Consider the following 21,091-nt stretch of genomic DNA (forward strand, 5'->3'; position numbering starts at 1 on the left):
TTTATATGGAAGAATAAGTGGGGGAAAAGACACCCCAGGGCCCCGAGGCATTGAAGCGAAGTGTCATTGAAGATGCCTCTGGTCAACAGTCTCATTTAACTTCTTTCCAAACTTTGATGATCCGTAAGGAGATGATCATGGGGGATAAGGAAACCAGGCTCAATCCGTAAGGACCAAGAGGCGACTTTGGAGAAGAGCCCCTTGAGAAATCTCATCTCCATTATGTCATGCTCTCAGCACGAGAAGAATTTGATCAGATGCCAGAGGATAATCACTCGTGTCTCCTATAGACACATTGCTAATTACACTTAGAAGGATCAGGTTAACTCAACTACTCTCATATGCGAAAAAGGATATTGATGCTAATACCCGTATAATAGATTGTACATTGTCGTTGTCAATGCTAGCTTCTTTGAGACATATCCTTTCTTTCTTGTTACTCCTAAATATCTCAATAATTCTAGTCAGTCAAAATCATTCTCTTCATAGGTTATAACTCTTCTAAATGCACCCCACACATGTCTTTATCATACACATGCCCTTTTGTGTCTAACAACAAAGGGCATGTCCATTATCTGCGTCCATCACTTGTTCTTCGAGACTATTTTTTAATATGTTGGAAGTTCGATATTCACATCCTACACAAAAAGTACACATTCCTCAACGTAAAGGTAAAATGTCAGCTCATAATCTTAATAGTATTTTTGTTTTTCATTTAGATTATCACTGATTATCTACATTCTAGTATAATTTTGTGGTTTATTTGGATTTTGTGTTTATTCCTAAAAGTACAAGTGAAGTTATATATGGTCGTGGATGGCGAAAAGACATGACAGATGGAATGGATACTCTTCACTTCAAAGATATTGGGATTCGGTTCCCTTACATGATCGAAAAACTATATTGAATTCTTGATGGGTCTATATAGTTAATGTTGGGCCTGATGGAAAGATTGACCACCTAAAATCTTGTCTTGTAGAGAAACGATACGTATACATATTTGGCCTTGACGATGGAGATATTTTCTCCCGAGTTACCAAGATTGCATATGTCCACCTATTTCATTACTTAGTCGTTATTCATCAATGGTTGTTCCATCAACTGGACATCGAAAATGTCTTCCAACATGATGAGTTACTGGAGGATGTGTTAACTTTGCTGATCTCTTTATGCCTTTTTTTCGTTAGTTATTATTCATCAATGGTCGCTCCACCAACTAGACATGAAAAAATGCCTTCCTACATGATGATTTACAATAAGTGTTTATGGTGCATCGGAGACTAGTGATAATGGTACTTCTTTTCACCTCGTATGTCAGCTTTGTCGATCTTTTTATGGATTGAAGTAATCTCCTCGTTCTTGGTTTGGAATATTTAACAGTGTATTTAAATAACATGGAGTGATTAGATGTGAATTTAATCACATTCTCTTCTTTATGTACTCGTCACTAACTATTTGGTTCTGCATATTGAGTTATGTTGATGATATCATCATCACTGGTAATGATATAACTGGAACCTAATGGTTAAAATAACATAGTATGTATCTACACTTCTAGACTAAAGATTTAGGGCCACTAAAATATTTTTTGGGGATTGAACTTGCTTAATCCAAGACTGATGTAACTATTATTCAACAAAGATATGCTTTTGATATATTTGAGGAATATGTCTTTTGATTGTTGGCCTAGTGACACTCATATGGATCCCAACTTCAAGATACTACCAATTTTAAGGGGAGAAACTAAAATACCTAGGTATATATCAACATCAGTGACAAGACCATACTTACTTTGTTAATATTGTTATCTAATTTCTAAATACTCCATGTGATGACTATTAAAACATTTTGATTCAAATTTGTAAGTATATAAAATGTATGAAGGGTGATATCATCATCACTGGTAATGATATAACTGGAACCTAATGGTTAAAATAACATAGTATGTATCTACACTTCTAGACTAAAGATTTAGGGCCACTAAAATATTTTTTGGGGATTGAACTTGCTTAATCCAAGACTGATGTAACTATTATTCAACAAAGATATGCTTTTGATATATTTGAGGAATATGTCTTTTGATTGTTGGCCTAGTGACACTCATATGGATCCCAACTTCAAGATACTACCAATTTTAAGGGGAGAAACTAAAATACCTAGGTATATATCAACATCAGTGACAAGACCATACTTACTTTGTTAATATTGTTATCTAATTTCTAAATACTCCATGTGATGACTATTAAAACATTTTGATTCAAATTTGTAAGTATATAAAATGTATGAAGGGTGAAAAATTACTCTATGAAAACAAGGGTAACATCAAAATTGTGAGTTATTCTAATGATGATTGGACAAGTTCAACAACAAAGAATGTTCACTTCAGGATATTGCATCTTCATTGGAGGAAAATTACTCTCTTGGCGGAGTAAGAAATAAAATATAGTTGTAAAATTTTGTGTAGAAGTAGAAATGGATCTATGTATAGGCTGAGTGTGGCTATAGCCACACCAGTTTTTTGAAATTTTCATATACTAGATATCCATTGTTGCATTTGTCTTACTTGTGTTTTTGATATTTATTATCACTCCAATAATTATTATTGTCATGAAAAAATGGAACGACATATGAGATGACAACAATCAATATTGCTTAGGCCAACACATTTAACGATATAAACAATCGATATAAACAATTTTTTCAGGTAGATAAACAAGTTTCTTCAACACATTTAGCGATATAAATAATCGATATAAACAATTTTTTCAGGTACATACACAAGGTTCTTTATAGTTGCCTAGTATTATATATGTATTTCTGTTATTGTAAATTCTTATATTAAATGTTACTCCATCCGTCCCAAAATAATTGTCACATTTTGAAAAAAATTGTCCTAAAATACTTGTCACTTTAGATTATCGATACAATTTTATATTTAATCTTTCAATTGTACCCTCTAATAAATATTCTTAATTTATTGTTTTCTCACTTAACATTAATGATAATTTGAATACACCAATAATTAATTTGGATAATTTGGTAAAGTCACTATTATCTCTTTCATTTATTATTGTTTTTTAATCTGTGTGAATTGTTCAATTGGGACAAATAATATGGGACTAAGTGAGTATTAATTTTCACTTTTAAGTAGTGCTTCTGATTATTTATATTTTTTTAATATTGTGATGTGTGCTAATGGATCTACCTAACTATAAATGCTTAAACAATATTTTATTTATTAAACAAATATTACGTGTGCTATTATTATTATTTTATTAAACAAATATTTAAATTTTAAAATATCATTTCTTTAATAAAATATTTAAAAGTGAATTGAAGAGTTAAAAAATAATTAGTAGTGTTGTTTCTACGATGATTTAAGCCGGATTTATGATGGTTTAAAATTTAAACTAGTCATATTTTTTTTAATAGCAAAGCAGAATAATATATTAATAAAAGAAGAGAATATCATAAAATAAGTGTAACATATTTGATATAGTTTATAGGTGTATAAAGTTGTCTTTAGTCTTGCCGTAGCAACAACAAGTGTAGAATGTGTTATTTCAGAAATGAAGTTTGTGAAAAGTTGATTATGTAATAAAATGAGTGATTAGTGGTTAAATATCGTCTTGTAACTCTATAATTTGGTTCATACTTTATTTTATGTTTAGCCACACCAATATGTAATGTCTAGATCCGCCCCTGAGTAGAATATCGTGTTATGGAAACAATAAGTTGGGAACTCACGTGGATAAAACAATTACTCCAACAATTCAAATTAGGAAACTTCAAGAAAATGAAATTAATATGTGACAACCAAGATGCATTACATATAGTCTCCAAATTTATTTTTCATAAAAGAACTAGGCACATAAATATTGATTCTCACTTTTTAAGAGATAAGGTTTCTTTATGGAGAAATAATAAATAATTTTGTTTGTTCAAATAATCAATTGGATAACATATTTACTAAATCCTTTAGAGGATATATGATTTAGTTTATAAGTTCAATGTATATGTTATGAAAGCTCAAGGAAAAATGTTATAATTAAGTATCTATGTGTGTGTGGTGTCAAAGGTCCAAATTATTAAGGCTCAAACCAACTCAAATTTACTCCAATATCATCTAGGATGTGAAAGTTATCTCATACGAAATGTAAGGTACACTTTCTGATCTCCACTTCTCACTACATCATTTTGAATCTTGAATTGACTTGGACATTGGAGTACTAAACTTATAGATCCACGCTTGCACCACCAGTTCCGGATTTCACATCAACTGTTTACATCCAAGCTTGGTTCTATAACATAATATTTTTATTGTCTGTGGGAATCGACTTTCAATTCCTATGTTTTCCATGATCTCATGTTCGTGCTCTCACTCACCCGTTTGAAATCTTCTTAGGTAATTGAATCAAGAACAATCAAAATCAAACATGAAGATTTGTCATGCTCAATCCAATCAAGTAGCATTTCAACTTCGATTCCTTGGACTTCCAAAATTATGATTCATGTGAAAATTCTATGAACAGACGATGCTAGATCCTAACTCAGATTCATAGAAGAATAGAAAATGAAAGTCCATAGAGACTCCTGGTGTATATCCATTACCAAAGCACCTTCTCCATGTGGCGAAGGACCTCTAAACGGTGAATGAAGATCATATCATGCCGAAACTACTAGATCACAATGAAAATCATATCACACCAAAATTTCCTGATTGCAAAAAAGTGCGGCAAACTCCCAACGCAAAATTATTAGTGACTAGTGCCATGAATAATGTTATCCACTTCCATGATGTGAAGTGTTAGCTATTATGATTTCAATCTACCTCGCCTTATTCTCATCAGTTAGATCCATAACACAGTTACTTTCAGCGACGATCCACTGCTAGAATACCGCTTATATTTGTCTATTTTACGCTCAATCAAGAAATGAATATGTTCGCGCTTGAATATGTTCGAAGAAAGAGGAAGTTCCACAAATTGCATATGCAGACCTACCAATGATCAAGACAATTTCCACCTCCACTAGAAGACCTTACGAGATACATCATATGCAATAGACTATGAGCGACAAGAATACCTCTTCTACCTAGATAGTTGATGTTCAGTCAAGAAATGAATATGTTCATGCATGAATATGTTTGAAGAACGAGGAAGTTCCACAAATTGCAGATATAAACCTACCAATGATCACAACAGTTTCCACCACCGACAAAAGACCTTACGAGATACCTCATATACAATAGACTCTAGTCTAAGTGACAAATCTTGATCCAATGTAATCAATCGACTAGATATTTGTAGATCAAAGTTGGTGCGTTATAATAGAGACGTATTGGTCTTTAGTAGCTTTATAGCTTACATTAGCGTAACAGTGAAAATCATACTTTATATGGAAGAATAAGTGGGGAAAAAGACACCCAGGGCCCCGAGGCATTGAAACGAAGTGTCATTGAAGATGCCTCTGGTTAACAGTCTCATTTAACTTCTTTCCAAACTTTGATGAGCCGTAAGGAGATGATCATGGGGGATAAGGAAACCAGGCTCAATCCGTAAGTACCAAGAGGCCACTTTGGAGAAGAGCCCCTTAAGAAATCTCCATTATGTCATGCTCTCAGCACGAGAAGAATTTGTTCAGATGCCAGAGGATAATCACTCGTGTCTCCTATAGACACATTGCTAATTACACTTAGAAGGATCGGGGTGGGCATATACTCCAAATTAAAGGGAAATGAGGATACGATTGCCTCGTGGTTCTGAAGGTATAATGTCGAAAAATTCATAGAGATAGTCCATTGGCATATGAGTATCCATGATCATTAATAGGCGACATCTAAGAAGATGTCGACCCTCCCATCATGCTCATTGGTTAAGGAGGCCAGGAGGTATCTGAGGTGGACCATCGCCCCATCAGGAGAATAAAGAGAAAATTGTCTTTGTCGATGATCTGATCAGCTAAAGAAAGGTGATAAAAAAAGGAGAGCACCTTATCTTTACAACTATTTCTATGAGTTAGGTACTCTGTAAAGTTCTTGCACAATTTTAATAACTAATGCTAGTTTTCAAACATTCTGACCACAAAGAATCTCGTAAATTCTATGTAGGATGACATAAGTAACTCTTTTAAGATAAACTTCATGCCGAAGGAGCACTCTTCTCAATGTAGCTAGAGCACCTCCTCTTAAGAACTAGTCACTTCAAGAGCGTAAGAGGTGGAACCCGAAGACATCCACCTTGAACCAGGTTAACCCTAGAGGCAAGGACACGAATCTTACCTTTGGTCGGGGACGAATCCTAGTGATGTGGATAATGCATAATAAATCTTCTCAATCAAAGCTAGTTGCAATAAAACTCCGATTAAGACTACAAAGTTCAAAGCAAAGCAAAGTGGGGAGGATTATCACACCCTAAAGCTGACGGAGTCTTGTAGCTTCCGTGGCAGAGGCTTACGGTCGTTCGATGAACACCAACAACGCCCTTGAGACAGACAGACCTTAATGTCAACGAGGCATCAAATTCTAAATTATTGGGATAATGAGGAAAATATGGCGCATTAACAACTCGCAACCAATCAGAAGTATTAGGCAATAATAAAGAAGAGCAAAATACATATCCAATACACAAAGATAATTAAAAACTTCAAATCACTTTGTTTAAAATATGTTTATATAAATATTGTTACCATAGCCAAAGCACAAAAGCTTGGAAAATATTATAAGGAAAGCATATAGGAAAAAGTAATCAAGCTTTAGCTCCTGGAGACGATGTACCTTGATCACTCCTAGAATTCCCTTTTGCAGCATCCTTAAAAGGGTCCACTCATTTGACACAAAAAGGAATGTTAGGGTAAAATCCATTTGCTTGACTCATTGCCTAAGCAAGGAACCTGTACACAATCTGTACAGTTCCCTAAAATGACTCCCAAAATCTATCATTCACGGTAGTTACCTCATCTTTGTGATCCTTCAAGATCTCGGCGTGAGCCTTCTCTTATTGTTGAAGATTTTTTGAGCCTCTTTTGCACGATGATCTGCCTTAACAACACCATTAGAGGTCTCATAATGTCGTTTCTTCGCTACCTCAAGAGATGATTTCAACTTAATAATTCAGGCATCTATAGTCGAAGGAGAGCCATGGAGTTTTACCTTCTCTTGCAAGGTTTCATCAAGAATAATTTTTTTTTGTTTTGTTGATAAATATTGATGTATGTTGTTGTTGTTGATAAATAATAGTTCTCATAACAAGAACAAAACACTGTTAAGTCACAAGAAAAAACTTTTTTGCTACTCAGGAATGTTTTGTTTTTGTGAATCTTGCAACATTAATTTCTTATGCAGATTGACAGAAGAACCAATTGAGTTTATTATATTGTATGTAGATCGCATGTTTCACTATTCACTGAACATACGCTCATTTAAATTGATTTAGAAAATAATAATCTGAAAATTATATTATATTTGAAAACCAACTTAGATCAATCGATATTTTTTCGAATTGCATGCATCTCGTAAATCATCTCTCGCTCTTTAAAATATAGAATTTGGTTCAATGATCTAAGTTCTTCATAGCAACAGTTCATTCTCTTCTAGTTTATTTTGAATATCATAAATTTGTTGAATAATTCTAATTCATCGTCATTACTGCCATCATAATAACCATTAGCACCATTTAAAATAATGAGGATGATGATAGTGATGATTATGAATCCAAATTAGTCAACAAATTATTTCTTTTCAAAATAAATTAGAAGAAAAGGAATCGTTTCTATGAAGAACTTATGTCATCGAACTAAATTCTACATGTTAAAGAGCGAGAGATGAATTACGAGATGCATACAATTCGAAAAATAGTGGTCCGTTTAAATTTTTTTTCAAGAATAATTTAATTTATCAGATTATTATTTTCTACATCAATTTGAATGATTGTATATGTTTAGTGAGGGGTAGGAAAAACAAACCGTCCACATATTTTATAGTAAACTCATGTATACATATCACAACGATTATCTATTATAACTATGATGATATATTAATTCTATTCTAATTAATTTGCTACTGCTGAATTTCAAACTCATGATCTTTATATATATATATATATATATATATATATATATATATATATATATATATATATATATATATATATATATATATATATATATTATGGCTGGTCCTGGGTCAGGGCAAGCAAGCCCATAGCCCAGGGCCTCAAAAATATAGGGGCCACAATTTTTTTTATTATGGGGTTTATGAAATGTGATGTAAAATATATACATATATTTTATTTTGACCAGCAACATGTGTGTTACGTATGCCACAGCGGTAATGAGAGGTGGCTTCAAAGGCCACAGCGGTAATGAGAGGTGGCTTCAAAGTTGAAGGTCTCGTGTTTGATTCTTGCTGCATGTTTTTAGAAATGAAAATATTACCAACTTAATAATTGAATTGCTAACTATTACTTTTTATTATATACTATATAATACTAAGTTTGTTAACTTTTCTGATTTTATTTCTTTAATATAAATTTTGGATGATATTTATTTTTTATAATTAAATATTTAAAAGCTTATTATATGATTAAATTATAATAAATAGTATTATATAATTATATAATTATTAGTGGTTTGATCTTGTTTATAAAAAATGTATTGTTAAATTTTATTTTATAATAATATATTTAAAAAATTATATATTAGTATAATTTTTAATTAATTCATAGATAATAAATTTAAAACATCTTGATTAATTTAGTATAACCTAACACAATACTTATAAGATATATAGAAATATTTAATTAAATTTTGACGGTTAACTAAAGTGTCACAAAACAGCTAAATACTTATAACTTCCACTCTACTAATACCGAGAAAAGAAAAAAGCGGTAAATAAACTTAACTCAAATTATTAATTTTTTTTTATAAAAAGATTATTATTATATTTATTTTATAATAATATATTAAAAAATTAACAATATTAATATTATTTATAATGTGATATCAAAAAAAAAATTATTTATAACTGAATATTTTAATTAATTGTTATTTTTTTAAGGGTCCATTTTTGTTAATTGTCCTGGGCCTCTAAAAAGTCAGGACCGGTCCTGTATATAGTGATATTAGGTAAGCTAATATTTTTTTTGTGAAGTTTGTTGTGTGTATCAGGAGAAAGAATCACTTCTTGTCCAAAGTATTTGATGGTGTTTATAAAGAAAGAGAAGAGTGTCTCTATACTCCAAAGAAGACTTTGGTGAAATTGGGTAAAGGTTGTCGCATAACAAAGATTGAAGTTGTTCAACTATTCTTGGTTAGGCCAGTCGCTCAGACAAGTCTTCGTTAGAACATATTATTGTGTCTAGAAAGTTTGTTGGATCAAGATCATTGAAGATTTTGAGTATTATCAGTTGAGTAATCTGCATCAACAAAAGGAAATATCATTTTAAATTTGTGTTGGATAAATCATTGGGCTTTTAGTGTTCACGTTGATGATAATTTGTTGTACTAAAATACTTGTATCTTGAACTTTAAAATAGTGGAAGAGGTTATTATTTCCAATGGTTAAGGCCATTGAAGAGTGAATTAGTCATAGTGAGGATGAATTATCAAACCATTATATATCCCGTGTACATTTTCCTTCTCTATTTCTTTTAATTTTTTTTTTCATAATATCATATGCGTTAGATTTTGTTCATCTTTAAAATGTCATATAGATTTAAATCTCACTTATAATATTTCATCATATAACTTTAGGTCTACGATCCATCTAGTTCATTGAACATTCAACACTTCAATTAAGATTGTGTTAACTCTATGTTTTGGATTTTATTACTTGTTAAAGCAACTTCGTGGTTGTTTCCAATATTGATTAAGTCATTCTTATTAGGAAGAAGATGAAACTTATATTTCTTGAATCAATATGTTGTATTTTGCTTCTGTTGATTTGGTCTTTTGCTTTTGGTTGATCTTGTTGAAGGTGGTCTATTGGTTGATCTTGATGTCCCCTTAAGTCATTTTATTATTGAATCCCCTTAATTAACTTTTTGTCCGAACTTGAATCTTAGACATATATGTTTAAATTGTCCATCCTAGAAAGATATTAAATACTATAATTTATCAAGCATGTCCAAGATTATAAATTGTAGCTATAAAAAACATAACTGCCTACCATTATTTTGAGAAAGATATTAATACTACAATTTATCATTGCAAATTTGATTACTCTTGGACATGCTTGCTATTATGATTGGATATGAAATATTTTGTTTGAAAAGTTATTATGATCACACTCTAACATGAACACCGACTCATGAGGACTTCAAATATAAAAATTATGTCTACTTTGTCATTTTCCTACCAAGCATATTTGGTTGTAAGACACAATTTCACAACTAATTTAGCTACCAATCTCCCTAGCTAGCTATAGTAAACTCTCAAGTCAATTTTTCAATTCCATGTAAGAAAAATAAATTGACTCACTTTCAAAATTGTTTCATGTAGAATCACCTTTAAACGAGGTTTCTATCATTTTTGTTGAGATGAACTCAAACTCTTACAGTTTTATTCTCAGCAACACCAGATTCTTTGAAAAAAATATGTCTTTGTCAATGTTAATGTCTGAAATTTATCGGTATCAACATTCGTGTCATTGTCAGCGTCGGAATTATGATATCCATGCTTCATATTTAACTCATCCAGTCTATTGATAATACATTATTTCCTTTTGTAAAATTTTATTGCCTGCATGACAACTTTTTTGTTTTCGTTTCCTATTTTCACTTTTATTTACAATCTTATTTTTTCAGTTTCCTTTACAAATCAGGCAATAGGATTTACAATCTTATTTTTTCAGTTTCCTTTACAAATCAGGCAATAGGATTTACAATCTTATTTTCTCAGTTTCCTTTACAAATCAGGCAAAAGGTATAGGATCGCAGGAAGTTGTGTTCCGAATTCCATTTAATTGATCATGAGAAACACTTAGAAATCATATAAAACAATACCAGGTACAACAATCATTGATATCTTATTGCATAAAATTTACAAAGGCAGTCATTAATGTCTGATCTTTAACACCAATTTTAACTTTCTTGATAGACAATCTCATACCCTATTCTGTCGAATTGAACAATGTGGCTGGTGAACTACAAGATCCCACACACAGCATGATTTTTTATTTGATCTGGTTCATGACAGCTTTGTTAGGAATGCAGCTGTAATCTGGTGAAGAATTTAAGTGTTTAGTTTCTAAACAAATTAGAAAGAAATAGCGTAGACCGGATCTATATGTGATACATTATTAGTTCAAGGGAATACCCTAATTTCATGTTTTTGGTTGCTGATTCACTGTATTGAGCCTGTGGCTGGCTTAGCTGGAGACTGATCGGCGCATGTAAATCATATCCATTTCTGATAGTGCATGAAAGATTGGTTGCCACATTATCTTCAGTTATACTCCTTGCTTCATAAACCTTCTTCTGCATTTTCTTTCTGGATGAAGTCCATCTTTTTATGGAGTTCGAAATTTTCTTGATGGACAAGAGTTTCCTACAATGGTATTAACAGAAATTGCTCAGAAATTTGCAAGAAAGCCTTGTCAAATACAGCAAGAAAACCAGACTCCTCCTGGTACCTTTTGGTGTAGTTCTTTAATCTGCACTCTGTCCCTAAGCCAATTAATAACCAGCGGCAATGATGAAAACACTGCACTGTGTTCACAATTGTTGACACTCATTTCCATACCAGTTAAATCTTCAGAAGCCACCCCGCTATTCTTGCCTGCGAGCCACATGACACCAAATAGGTTAAGGCCTATAACGTACCTAAGTATTTTTATGGACTCAGAAAGAAATACAAATATGAAGAAAGAAAAGGAAAAACATTTCAAATAACAAGGTTTGTAGATTTGAATTCTTAATACTTTGCATGTGATGGGAAAAAAATACCTTTGTTCCCTTGCATGAGATTTTCCCATACTTTTTGTAGAGTGAACTGCCATGACAGGTCAATGTTAGAATCAGTTGGTGTTAAAGCATGGGATCCAACTTTGTGGTACAGTGATAAACCAGTCAAATCTGCAAAAGAAATTAATGACTTCAATTAAATAACTGATGAAAAACGACCAAGGTTCATAAAACATTAACATATCTATCATGTCTTACGGTATCTTTAATTTTCTTCCATTGTGTACATGAGTCATATGAATCAATTTCAAGAGCTTATAGTTATGATTCCCATTCAGAAAAGAAATTATCCCTAATACCAAACAGTTAAGTTATTCTTTTTTTGACCACTGATTTCCCTGCTGAACATCAATAACAGCTTATTTATCTACCTGCGCAGATTTTTGTGCTTCACCTCCGCGCGTCTTCACCACTTCATTTAAAAACTTGGAAGGATCAGGTTTCTGAGAAAACAAGGTCAGGTTATGGTCTTTGATTGCAAGAGAAAACCACCTTGCACATGCTTCCATGCTTTCAGGACTGTGAGCTCCGTCTAAAAAGAAGAAAAGTTCATTTGATATTTCATTATTGATGTGTTCGTCACGAACAATCTGAGCCCTTCCTTGCAGACTTGCGGTAGCTAAACCTTTTACGAACTGCTCTGGCAAAGTGTGTTGCTTCAAGCAAGCAGATACGTCAACTCAGCAGCTTGACAATAACAATACATAAACACAAATGGAACTTCCGTAAAGGAACTACTTTTCACATATGGAACTTACAATCTGTTTCACATGAGTCTCTTCGAGATGTCCATTGATCTTCATCCATGTAGAGCATAATGCAACAGCAAGACCAGCATTTACATATTGGTGCTCACCTTCAAGCCCTAGTTTTAAACCATTTAGTAATTTGACATCTAATGGTTCTGTCACTTGAAGAGGTACCTACAGTTACATAGATATGCTCAGCCGGTTGAAGATGAAAACCAGAGAGTAAAAATGATTTTACCTCCGAAATTGATTCTAACTTTAAGTTTTTTTCTTTCTACTCTTGACTTTTTAGTCTTGAATCTAATGTTCAAATCAATCCACTTTTACATGAATGTATCCAAATATAAATCACTTTACATTCAACTCACTTTTAGCCAAAGTCAACTTTACAGAATCAATTCCTTTGAGATCAATTTTTTTTTTTCATCGCACACACTAGACCTATTCCAAATAGGGCAGACAAGAAAGATCTGAATTTGATAGTGAATCTCTTAACTATCAAAGGATCCTTGACAAATGTAAAAGTACAGAGAACGAAGACACCACTTAATTAAATGTTGGCACGAGTATGTTTGGCCCAGCATGTTGAATCTAATCGAAGAAAATCTTTTCTTTCATAGTCAACACAAATCCAAGTAATGTGGTTCTCACAATATATAATCATTTTGGCCTAATAAATAGATGCACAAACAGGATATAATAGGACATATCTTAGGTCAATATAATTAAATAAAGTACATATATTTAGATAGTTGACAGTTCAACACTCAAATGCATAGATGAAAGAAAATAGGTGGAATTTTCTTCCAAAATTTGGTTTGGTGTAATATGGTTACATAAATGAATGTAAGCTAATGGCCATAATAAGTTTACATTTTTATTGGTACTCGCATCAATCTTATCTTACTTTGACATGGAAGTAAGCACATGAAAGAATGTACTTACATTCAACTGAGAAGCCTTATCTTTAAGTACATGCATTGCTTCATCAGGTTGAGTCACTGTAAATGCAGGAATCCGATGCTACATAAAATCAAAATATAAAATAACTATAAGGAATCCAATGCTACATAAAATCAAAATACAAAATGACTAAAAGGAATGAAAAGAAAGTTATGGAAAAATAATCAATGATAGAAAACGCACTGGGTGACACAAGGAAAGATAGAAAAGCGTAAAAGATAGATATAATCACAGCTGTGCTGCACATGAAACTGAAACTCCCAATACAAATTTTGGAGCTTTTCCGTTTCGTTAAAAAAAAAAAGGAAAAGCCACACAATGGTGGATTCTAGTGAAGGGTCTGATTATGGCTCTATTGTAAGCAACATTATCAAACATTTGCAGGAAACTGAATTCACGGCCCAAATACCTAACTCCAACCATTGCACCACGACTCCTCTTCTTTTCTTTCAAAAATTAAATTTAAAAGAAAAGAAAGAAAATAACACTTGTGTGACTCCTATATTGGTTAGGAGATGGATGTGAGACACAGAACTCCGGTTTAAAGTGAAGGCTATTGCCTTTTAACAGCTTGGCTTTTAGCTGACAACATGTTGCTATATAGCTCCCGCTATGACATGGTCCAATGAAGGGCCAAACTCATTAAAAATAAATTTCTTTACTTTAAATATTACCTTGAAGATTCCAGCCTTCTCACCTGCAATTTCTCCAAGCGTATTCCCTGTTAATAGAATCCACAAGACAGAGGTAAGCCCAGATGGTTGAATAAATCTGATAAGACCCTGGATCTGAGACTTAGTCCAATAAGAGTTAGTTAGAACATTCCCTGAATTTTAGGGAATTTCTGTTATAAGGGAGAGTGGGAGGGGAAGATAAGAGCCATTCAGAAATATTATAGAGAAATTGGTTAGGAAAGTTTCTCTCTGGTATGACCATATTGCTCTGGTTAGGAGTTCTTGAACTGTGGTTTATCCCTTCATTTTCCATTTCCATTATTGTAGAGCTCTTGAGCTCATTTTTCCATTCAATAATATAATTTTTCGCTACCTTGGTTCTATGGGTTCTATCAAAATCAGTGACTTTCATCCATATTCTTGTAATAGTGGTAACACATATTGTACCAGATATAAATTTATTTTATTTTAACTTTCAAATTATTTCACAATTTTCATGAGCAATAGATTTGCAGTAAATTAGCAACTAAGTCTAAGGGAATTACACAAAAGAGAGTTGTGCGGAATGGGAGAGTACTAACCAAGAATTTCCATGTGGTCATACCCAAGAGAAGTTATACCATACACAATAGGTGCTTGCACCTGAAATATTAAACAACTGCATGAGAATGGTCTAATTTAAGTTCGTCAAAAATATCTGCTGAAATGGAAATTATGCATACCACATTTGTTGCATCGTATTTGCCACCTAACCCAACCTCCATTATGCAAACATCCACCTGCATATAATTTGAAGTAAAATAAAAAGAAAAAGTACCAGCATGAAAACAAGTTTGCATAGGAATTTAAAGCACATGGATCAAACCTGCTCTTCTGAAAATATCTTGAAGGCGAGTAAAGCAAGGAAGTGAAAAAAGGTAGGCATAGGAACACTGTCATCAGTTTTTTCCTGTACACCGCCAAGGTAATATAAGAAACCTCTTATAGAAAATCACATCAAACCACAAGTATTATTTACAATTCTGCAACTACCACTTCAAAGTGACCATTATGCCATGCAACTCATAAACTGTTATTATTACATAAGTTCACATTATGCTAGAACCAGCCTGGTGAAAAAATTAACATCATTGTGCTTAGTGTTACAGATGACACTCAGACTTACAAATATTGACACTAACTGCTAAATCTTAGTATTTTCTCTATCAACTACTTTGTAATCTTCTGAAAGACTGAAATCCATGCAAGCAATAACTCAAAAAGGAATAAAATTGAAACTTCAACACAAATAGCCCTAAATAGTCATCTAGACACTCTTTAACTGTTACTGGCAAACTAGTTTATGGATCTGTAAAGGTAAGTTGTGAGAAAGATACCGCCAATTCAAATTACGAATGTGATTTGGTTCAAACTCAAATAAAAAAGCAAAAAACAATAACCAGGTTTTACAACTATCCAAAACTTCCACGAGTAAAATAATATATAATGACGCATTTATTCACAAAATATACCTTTAGTCTATCATAACACCACCAGAAATATGCTAAAAATTTCTCTTCGCAGATTTCCACACTGCAGAAGTAACAAGGGTAATGCTAATGAATCATAGCATAATAGCTATGCTGCAAAAGATGAACTAAAAGGTGGCATTTGATGTACTTTAGTCAGTCCATGAAATTTGGTAAAACAGTAGAAGGACAAAATCGATGATATAAGAGTGAAAACAATTCATTGGTTTGAGGTAATATTTATATGGTGAGAGAGTTTCGTAGCCTCTATTACATTGTTCTATAACAGAATAACTGAATGTGCTAACTCAGCAACTGCAATAAATGTTGTCATAGCTAACTGTGCAGCTAAGAATACACATAACCTACTAAACTAATATACACAGGCAATTATTCTAACCCCCCCTTCCTCCCAAAGTCAAGGTGATGGTATTAGCTCAAATAAATCAAACACTTATGTTTGGATTGTAGATCATAGAACCAAGGCTTTCATAGAGAGAGGTTCACGGGATTTAGGAGAGAAAGATAACACCATTAGAAAGGTGCTCAAAATCAACTCCAAGAAACGACAGACTGACGCATAGCTTACGAAAGGGGAAGAAGAAACTTGTGCAATGTTTACATAATGCATCTGAATCAGTACATTAGTGGTGCTTCCCTAACCGAGCTTCTTTAGCCAGAAGAAGTGTTTCTATGTTGTTACAGAATAGGACCCATTCTATCATGAATCATAGTGATGAAAAGGATCATAGTCTTGATCTAGACCTTAAAGAATGGCATTGAAATTAGGGAATGAATAATAGCCTTAAGGTGAAGTAAGAGTTCTGAATTTGTTCAACCTCCTTACTTCATGTTTTACAACTCGGATCAAAGGTGTTTGCTGCAACTCTTGCTTGTTCTTTCTTCATAAGAGATAGCTTCAGTGGCTCTATGATATTCAGTTGTAAAGGCATAGCTGGATATGCTGGCTCAGCAACTATAATAACAGTTGTTATAACTAATTGTACAGGTAAGCACACAAATAAGCTACTATACTCGTATATACAAGCTATTTCTATGATTGCTTCCAACATGAAAGATTAATTTGCTACAAACCATTTCAATACTAATAGATTAATCAGAATTCATCATCAATCCTATTGACCCAAGACAAAGTAAATGACAGATTAAGATCATAAAAGCCAATGAATACATCTGAGACACTCACCCATCTAAACGGAATCTTTCTCGTATATCAATTAGATGAGGAGAAGTGAAAAGCCCAGTGCGAAAACCACAGTTGCGTAATATAGATTCTGTGAAGGTGCATGTAGATCCCTACTGAAGCAAGACACAGAAATAAAATAAGTATCATAACAGATGCAAGAGTAAAAATACATGAAACAGGAAATACCATGCCATCACACCCTTTAAGAAAACCAGACTCCTCCTGGTACCTTTTGGTGTAGTTCTTTAATCTCATTAGTCAAAATGAGATCCTGCAGGGAAATAGATGATACTGTAAAAAAGCTTAAAACTGATTGAGTGAGGTTTGATTATACCCGACATACCTTTTTTATTCGAACACCCTTCGGGCTAATCTCCAGTTGATTTTCCAGATTTTGTAGTTCTTTAATACCACAAGAACATTATGAACCTCAGATATCACTGCAAAATTTGTTGAGTATTCTATGTCAACTCCTCAAATATATACAACAAAATCAGACAGCAGATTAGCATGTACATATTTTCAAGTTTGATTCAGCTATGTAATTTTCAGATTAGCATGGTTTGCAAATCCTATCTAACAAACAGTAACTTACCACATGTGTTCCAATGAGCTAAGGATGGATGAAGGAAGGATCGTCTATTAACTGTTAACTGCTTTTTCAAATCCAGATTGAATACAAAATTCTTTATACAAATCAAATTCTTCATGCCACCGAGACATTTTCTTTTTCAAATAAGTGTATGCCTTTAAGCTCTGGTCTTCAAACTTCTTCTCAGGAGCATCAAACCTCAACTCAATTGGGCAAAGATCATCAAACATCTCTGCTCCAACAGATTCAGATTCAGTCTGCTTGCAGGACTTATCCGAAACATGAAAAATAAATGATTCATAAATTTTATTGGTAGAAGAACGCTTTCCCTGTACACTGTCTGTGTCAGAGAAAGTCAAGGCAATTGGACGATATGTCGAAAAAGGTTTTGGTTTTGAAGAATCAGCCCAGGGATCCTCATTCTCCTCGGCAAGGGAGACTGCGTGATCATCATGAGGCATAGAGCTGTGAGATGAAGCAGCAATCTCATTAGCCACCTGCATTACTTCTTTGTATTTGAGATCAAGCTCTGCTTCTACTGAAAATCCATCACTTCCCAAATCAGAGTACCCGTAGCGAACTTCATTAATCACAAGTAAAACAGGGAAAGGAATAACTGGACCAACAATGTCATTGTCGCTATGGGGTGATGGTTTTCTAGAAAAGAACGGAGGCAACTGAGGAAGATCTGGAACAGCTAAGAATTCCAAAGGTACCCTTGTTTGGTTGAATCCATTGATTTCACGACATTCAGAATAACTCATGAATGCTAACTGTAGTAGCTCCAAAGGCAAGTCAGTCCACAGTTTTCTTAAGGCAACCTCGTGGAAGCTAGCCGGTAGCTTGACATCGTTAAAAATAGAAGTAATTGCAGGAGATGATCTTGAATGGCCCAATCCACAAGCATTTAATTTCTTACACAATAATTCATGAACTTCTGAACTAAAAGGAGCCTCCTCTTGATCATTTGAATAGGCCTTGTCTAATTTCGTAGTAACGATTTGAGCAAGATTACCATTTGCATAAGCACGAAGGTAATCCAATTTTAGGTAATGAAGTTCTGCAGATTTGTTTTCCTTAACACTCCTGGGATTTAGCAAGTGTGACTCGGTACATAAATCTGCTTCATGGCGACCTTCCAATTTTCTAGCCAGAGACCATGAGGCGTGATATCTCTGTAATTCAAACCTTCCTGACGACGTTATCCTTACTAATGTAAAACCACCATGCTCATCTGGTTCACAAAGTAAGGAAGCAAGGTCATTGCTTAAAATGCCGAATCCCAAAACCATCTCTTTCTTTAGCTGCAAATCAACCCACTCAGGAAGTGCATCCTTCGACAAGTCTTCTCTAAACAGACAAATTCCACAATGACACTCGTGATTAGATAAATTGACTTCAGATGGAAGCTCCCAAGCACAGAATGTTGTGCTAATCTTCGAAAGCTTGGAAGTAATAGAACCTTTCCGAAATGGAACGGCAGGTCCATAGCAGAATACATTGAACTCAGAATTCCAAAATGATCCCAAGATAATGCAAAACCCCATTTCAGAAGCCAACTTAAAATTATCTACCTGTGAGTGAGATCTTAACGTAGCCAAGCTTAACACACTCATGTAACACGGTTCATCAATGTTATGCTTCCATTGCAATATTGGCATCAAAGGCTTCCTTACATCACACAGAACTAAAAGACTACTGGAAGCCACAGTAAAGTAAAAGTCATCAGGACCAGCCCTTGACAAGGCAAGAAACCGCTCGTTTACATTAGGAGCATACATCCGCAATGTCTCAATCTTCATTAAACAAGTCACACTGCATTCTTTCAATCTCAAATCAACTAAAAAAACAGCATCACAACGTGCAACTATCAAAATCCTCGGATGCCAGCTAAATTCACAACTAAGCCAAGCCTTGTTTTCTTCCGAACCGGTCCAATCACTCCATGGTACTCTCAACCTAGTCCCCTTGAAAACATTCATCGAACCTTGAGACTCCAAATCAAACAAAAACAACTGTCCACTCTCTAACAAAACCAAACTCTCTTCCGGTATATGAGGACTCCAACAAGCATGCACAACAGTTTCCTTAAACACTTTACTTGTTCCCAAATAAGACATACTAGGACTGTCCATATTCAAATTATGATTCACAGTAAACCAACAAACTGAATAAAGTGAAGAAGCCAACAAATACCCAATAACAAGAGAAGAATCAGAGGCCCCTCCAAGTTCAGAATCAGTAACCGGATTAACTGACATCCGAAAAATTCGGCTCTTTGAACCTGTAGAAGCTCGAAAAACATTACCTTTAACGTCAAGCCGAGTTTCCAACACCGAGTCCTTAACACGCAACATAAAAAACCCGATACTCTCTTCGTTTGCACCGGTTGGGAAGAGAATAACAACATTGGGGCTATCCCGGCACTTGAGGAGATGAATGCGGTTATGAAGGAATTGAGAAACATTGTGGTCAATTACTTCAATGAGAGAATCAAAGAGAGTAGCAATACTGGAAGCAGTGGAAGGGAGAATGGAAGGGTCAGAGGATACAAGGTAGCGTTCTGTTAAGAGATGATGTGGGAGCGAAAGAGAGGGGATTGTGGAAGAGAAAAGATGGGTGAGTGAGTTAGGGTTAGGGTTAAAGAAGATTGGACCAATGGAATGAGGATCAGAGAAAAGAAGAGGAGATACAGTGGATCCACCTACTGGGAATAGCGATTTCCATTCTTCTGAAAATTCTCTTGCCATTGCAACTGATGATAATGATTATTGGCGACGGAGGAGAAGAGACGGTTACGGCGGCGATGGAGGAGAGATAAGAGGCGGTTGTGGCGGCGAGAAGATGGCGGATTAAACCTTATGCTTTGTTCGGTTTAAAGAAGGAAGTGGGAGATGAAAGAAAGTGAGAGGAAAAAATAGTATATAAATATTTGCAAATTATTCCTGTTTATAAGTAAAAATTATACACTAGTATTTAGTGTCGTGTGAGGCACGGATTAATTATTTTTTAAATAAAAAATTTGATTTTAAAAATATTTATAATTTACAAATTTTACATATAGTTAGATTACTATTGTATATAGATAAAATTCATTGTTATTAATAATATACATAAAAAAGTTTACTTAACTAATTTTTTTTTAAATTATAAAATAATTTGGACATTTCTAATATATTAAAAATTTGTGTAAGTTTTAAAAAAACTTAACTCGCTAAATAACTGTATCAACAATTGATTTTTCACACTTATAAAAATATTTGCAAATTATTCCTGTTTATAAAAATAATTGTATCATCAGTTGAATTTTTCCTATTTATAAAAATATTTATAACTTATTATAGTTTATAATAATAATTGTATCAACAATAAGCATTTTTATGTTTATAAAAATATTTGTAACTTTTTTTTCATTTATATAATTGAATTAATATCTTG

At 33.5% G+C, this 21,091-nt stretch overlaps 2 protein-coding genes across 2 annotated transcripts; both read right to left on the minus strand.

Annotated features, from left to right (window-relative positions):
* Window positions 1-10,928: 10,928 nt before the first annotated feature.
* LOC131658336 (folylpolyglutamate synthase-like) lies at window positions 10,929-17,708 on the minus strand. The gene is made up of 16 exons (XM_058927643.1): window positions 17,657-17,708; window positions 17,405-17,501; window positions 17,248-17,332; window positions 17,062-17,171; window positions 15,858-15,918; window positions 15,212-15,295; window positions 15,069-15,125; window positions 14,928-14,988; window positions 14,347-14,393; window positions 13,655-13,732; window positions 12,719-12,883; window positions 12,328-12,616; window positions 11,943-12,071; window positions 11,630-11,775; window positions 11,314-11,544; window positions 10,929-11,217 (listed from the first exon to the last, which is right to left on the minus strand). The coding sequence occupies exons 3-15, from the start codon at window positions 17,314-17,316 to the stop codon at window positions 11,461-11,463; spliced, it is 1,380 nt and encodes a 459-aa protein (XP_058783626.1). The 5' UTR covers window positions 17,317-17,332; window positions 17,405-17,501; window positions 17,657-17,708; the 3' UTR covers window positions 10,929-11,217; window positions 11,314-11,460.
* On the minus strand, window positions 17,704-20,403 carry LOC131658337 (uncharacterized). The gene has a single exon (XM_058927644.1). It carries the CDS (start codon window positions 20,401-20,403, stop codon window positions 17,704-17,706), a length of 2,700 nt encoding a protein of 899 aa, XP_058783627.1.
* Between the last annotated feature and the right edge of the window lie 688 nt (window positions 20,404-21,091).

The sequence above is a fragment of the Vicia villosa genome, linkage group LG3 (assembly GCF_029867415.1).
Source record: "Vicia villosa cultivar HV-30 ecotype Madison, WI linkage group LG3, Vvil1.0, whole genome shotgun sequence".
Taxonomy (NCBI): domain Eukaryota; kingdom Viridiplantae; phylum Streptophyta; class Magnoliopsida; order Fabales; family Fabaceae; genus Vicia; species Vicia villosa.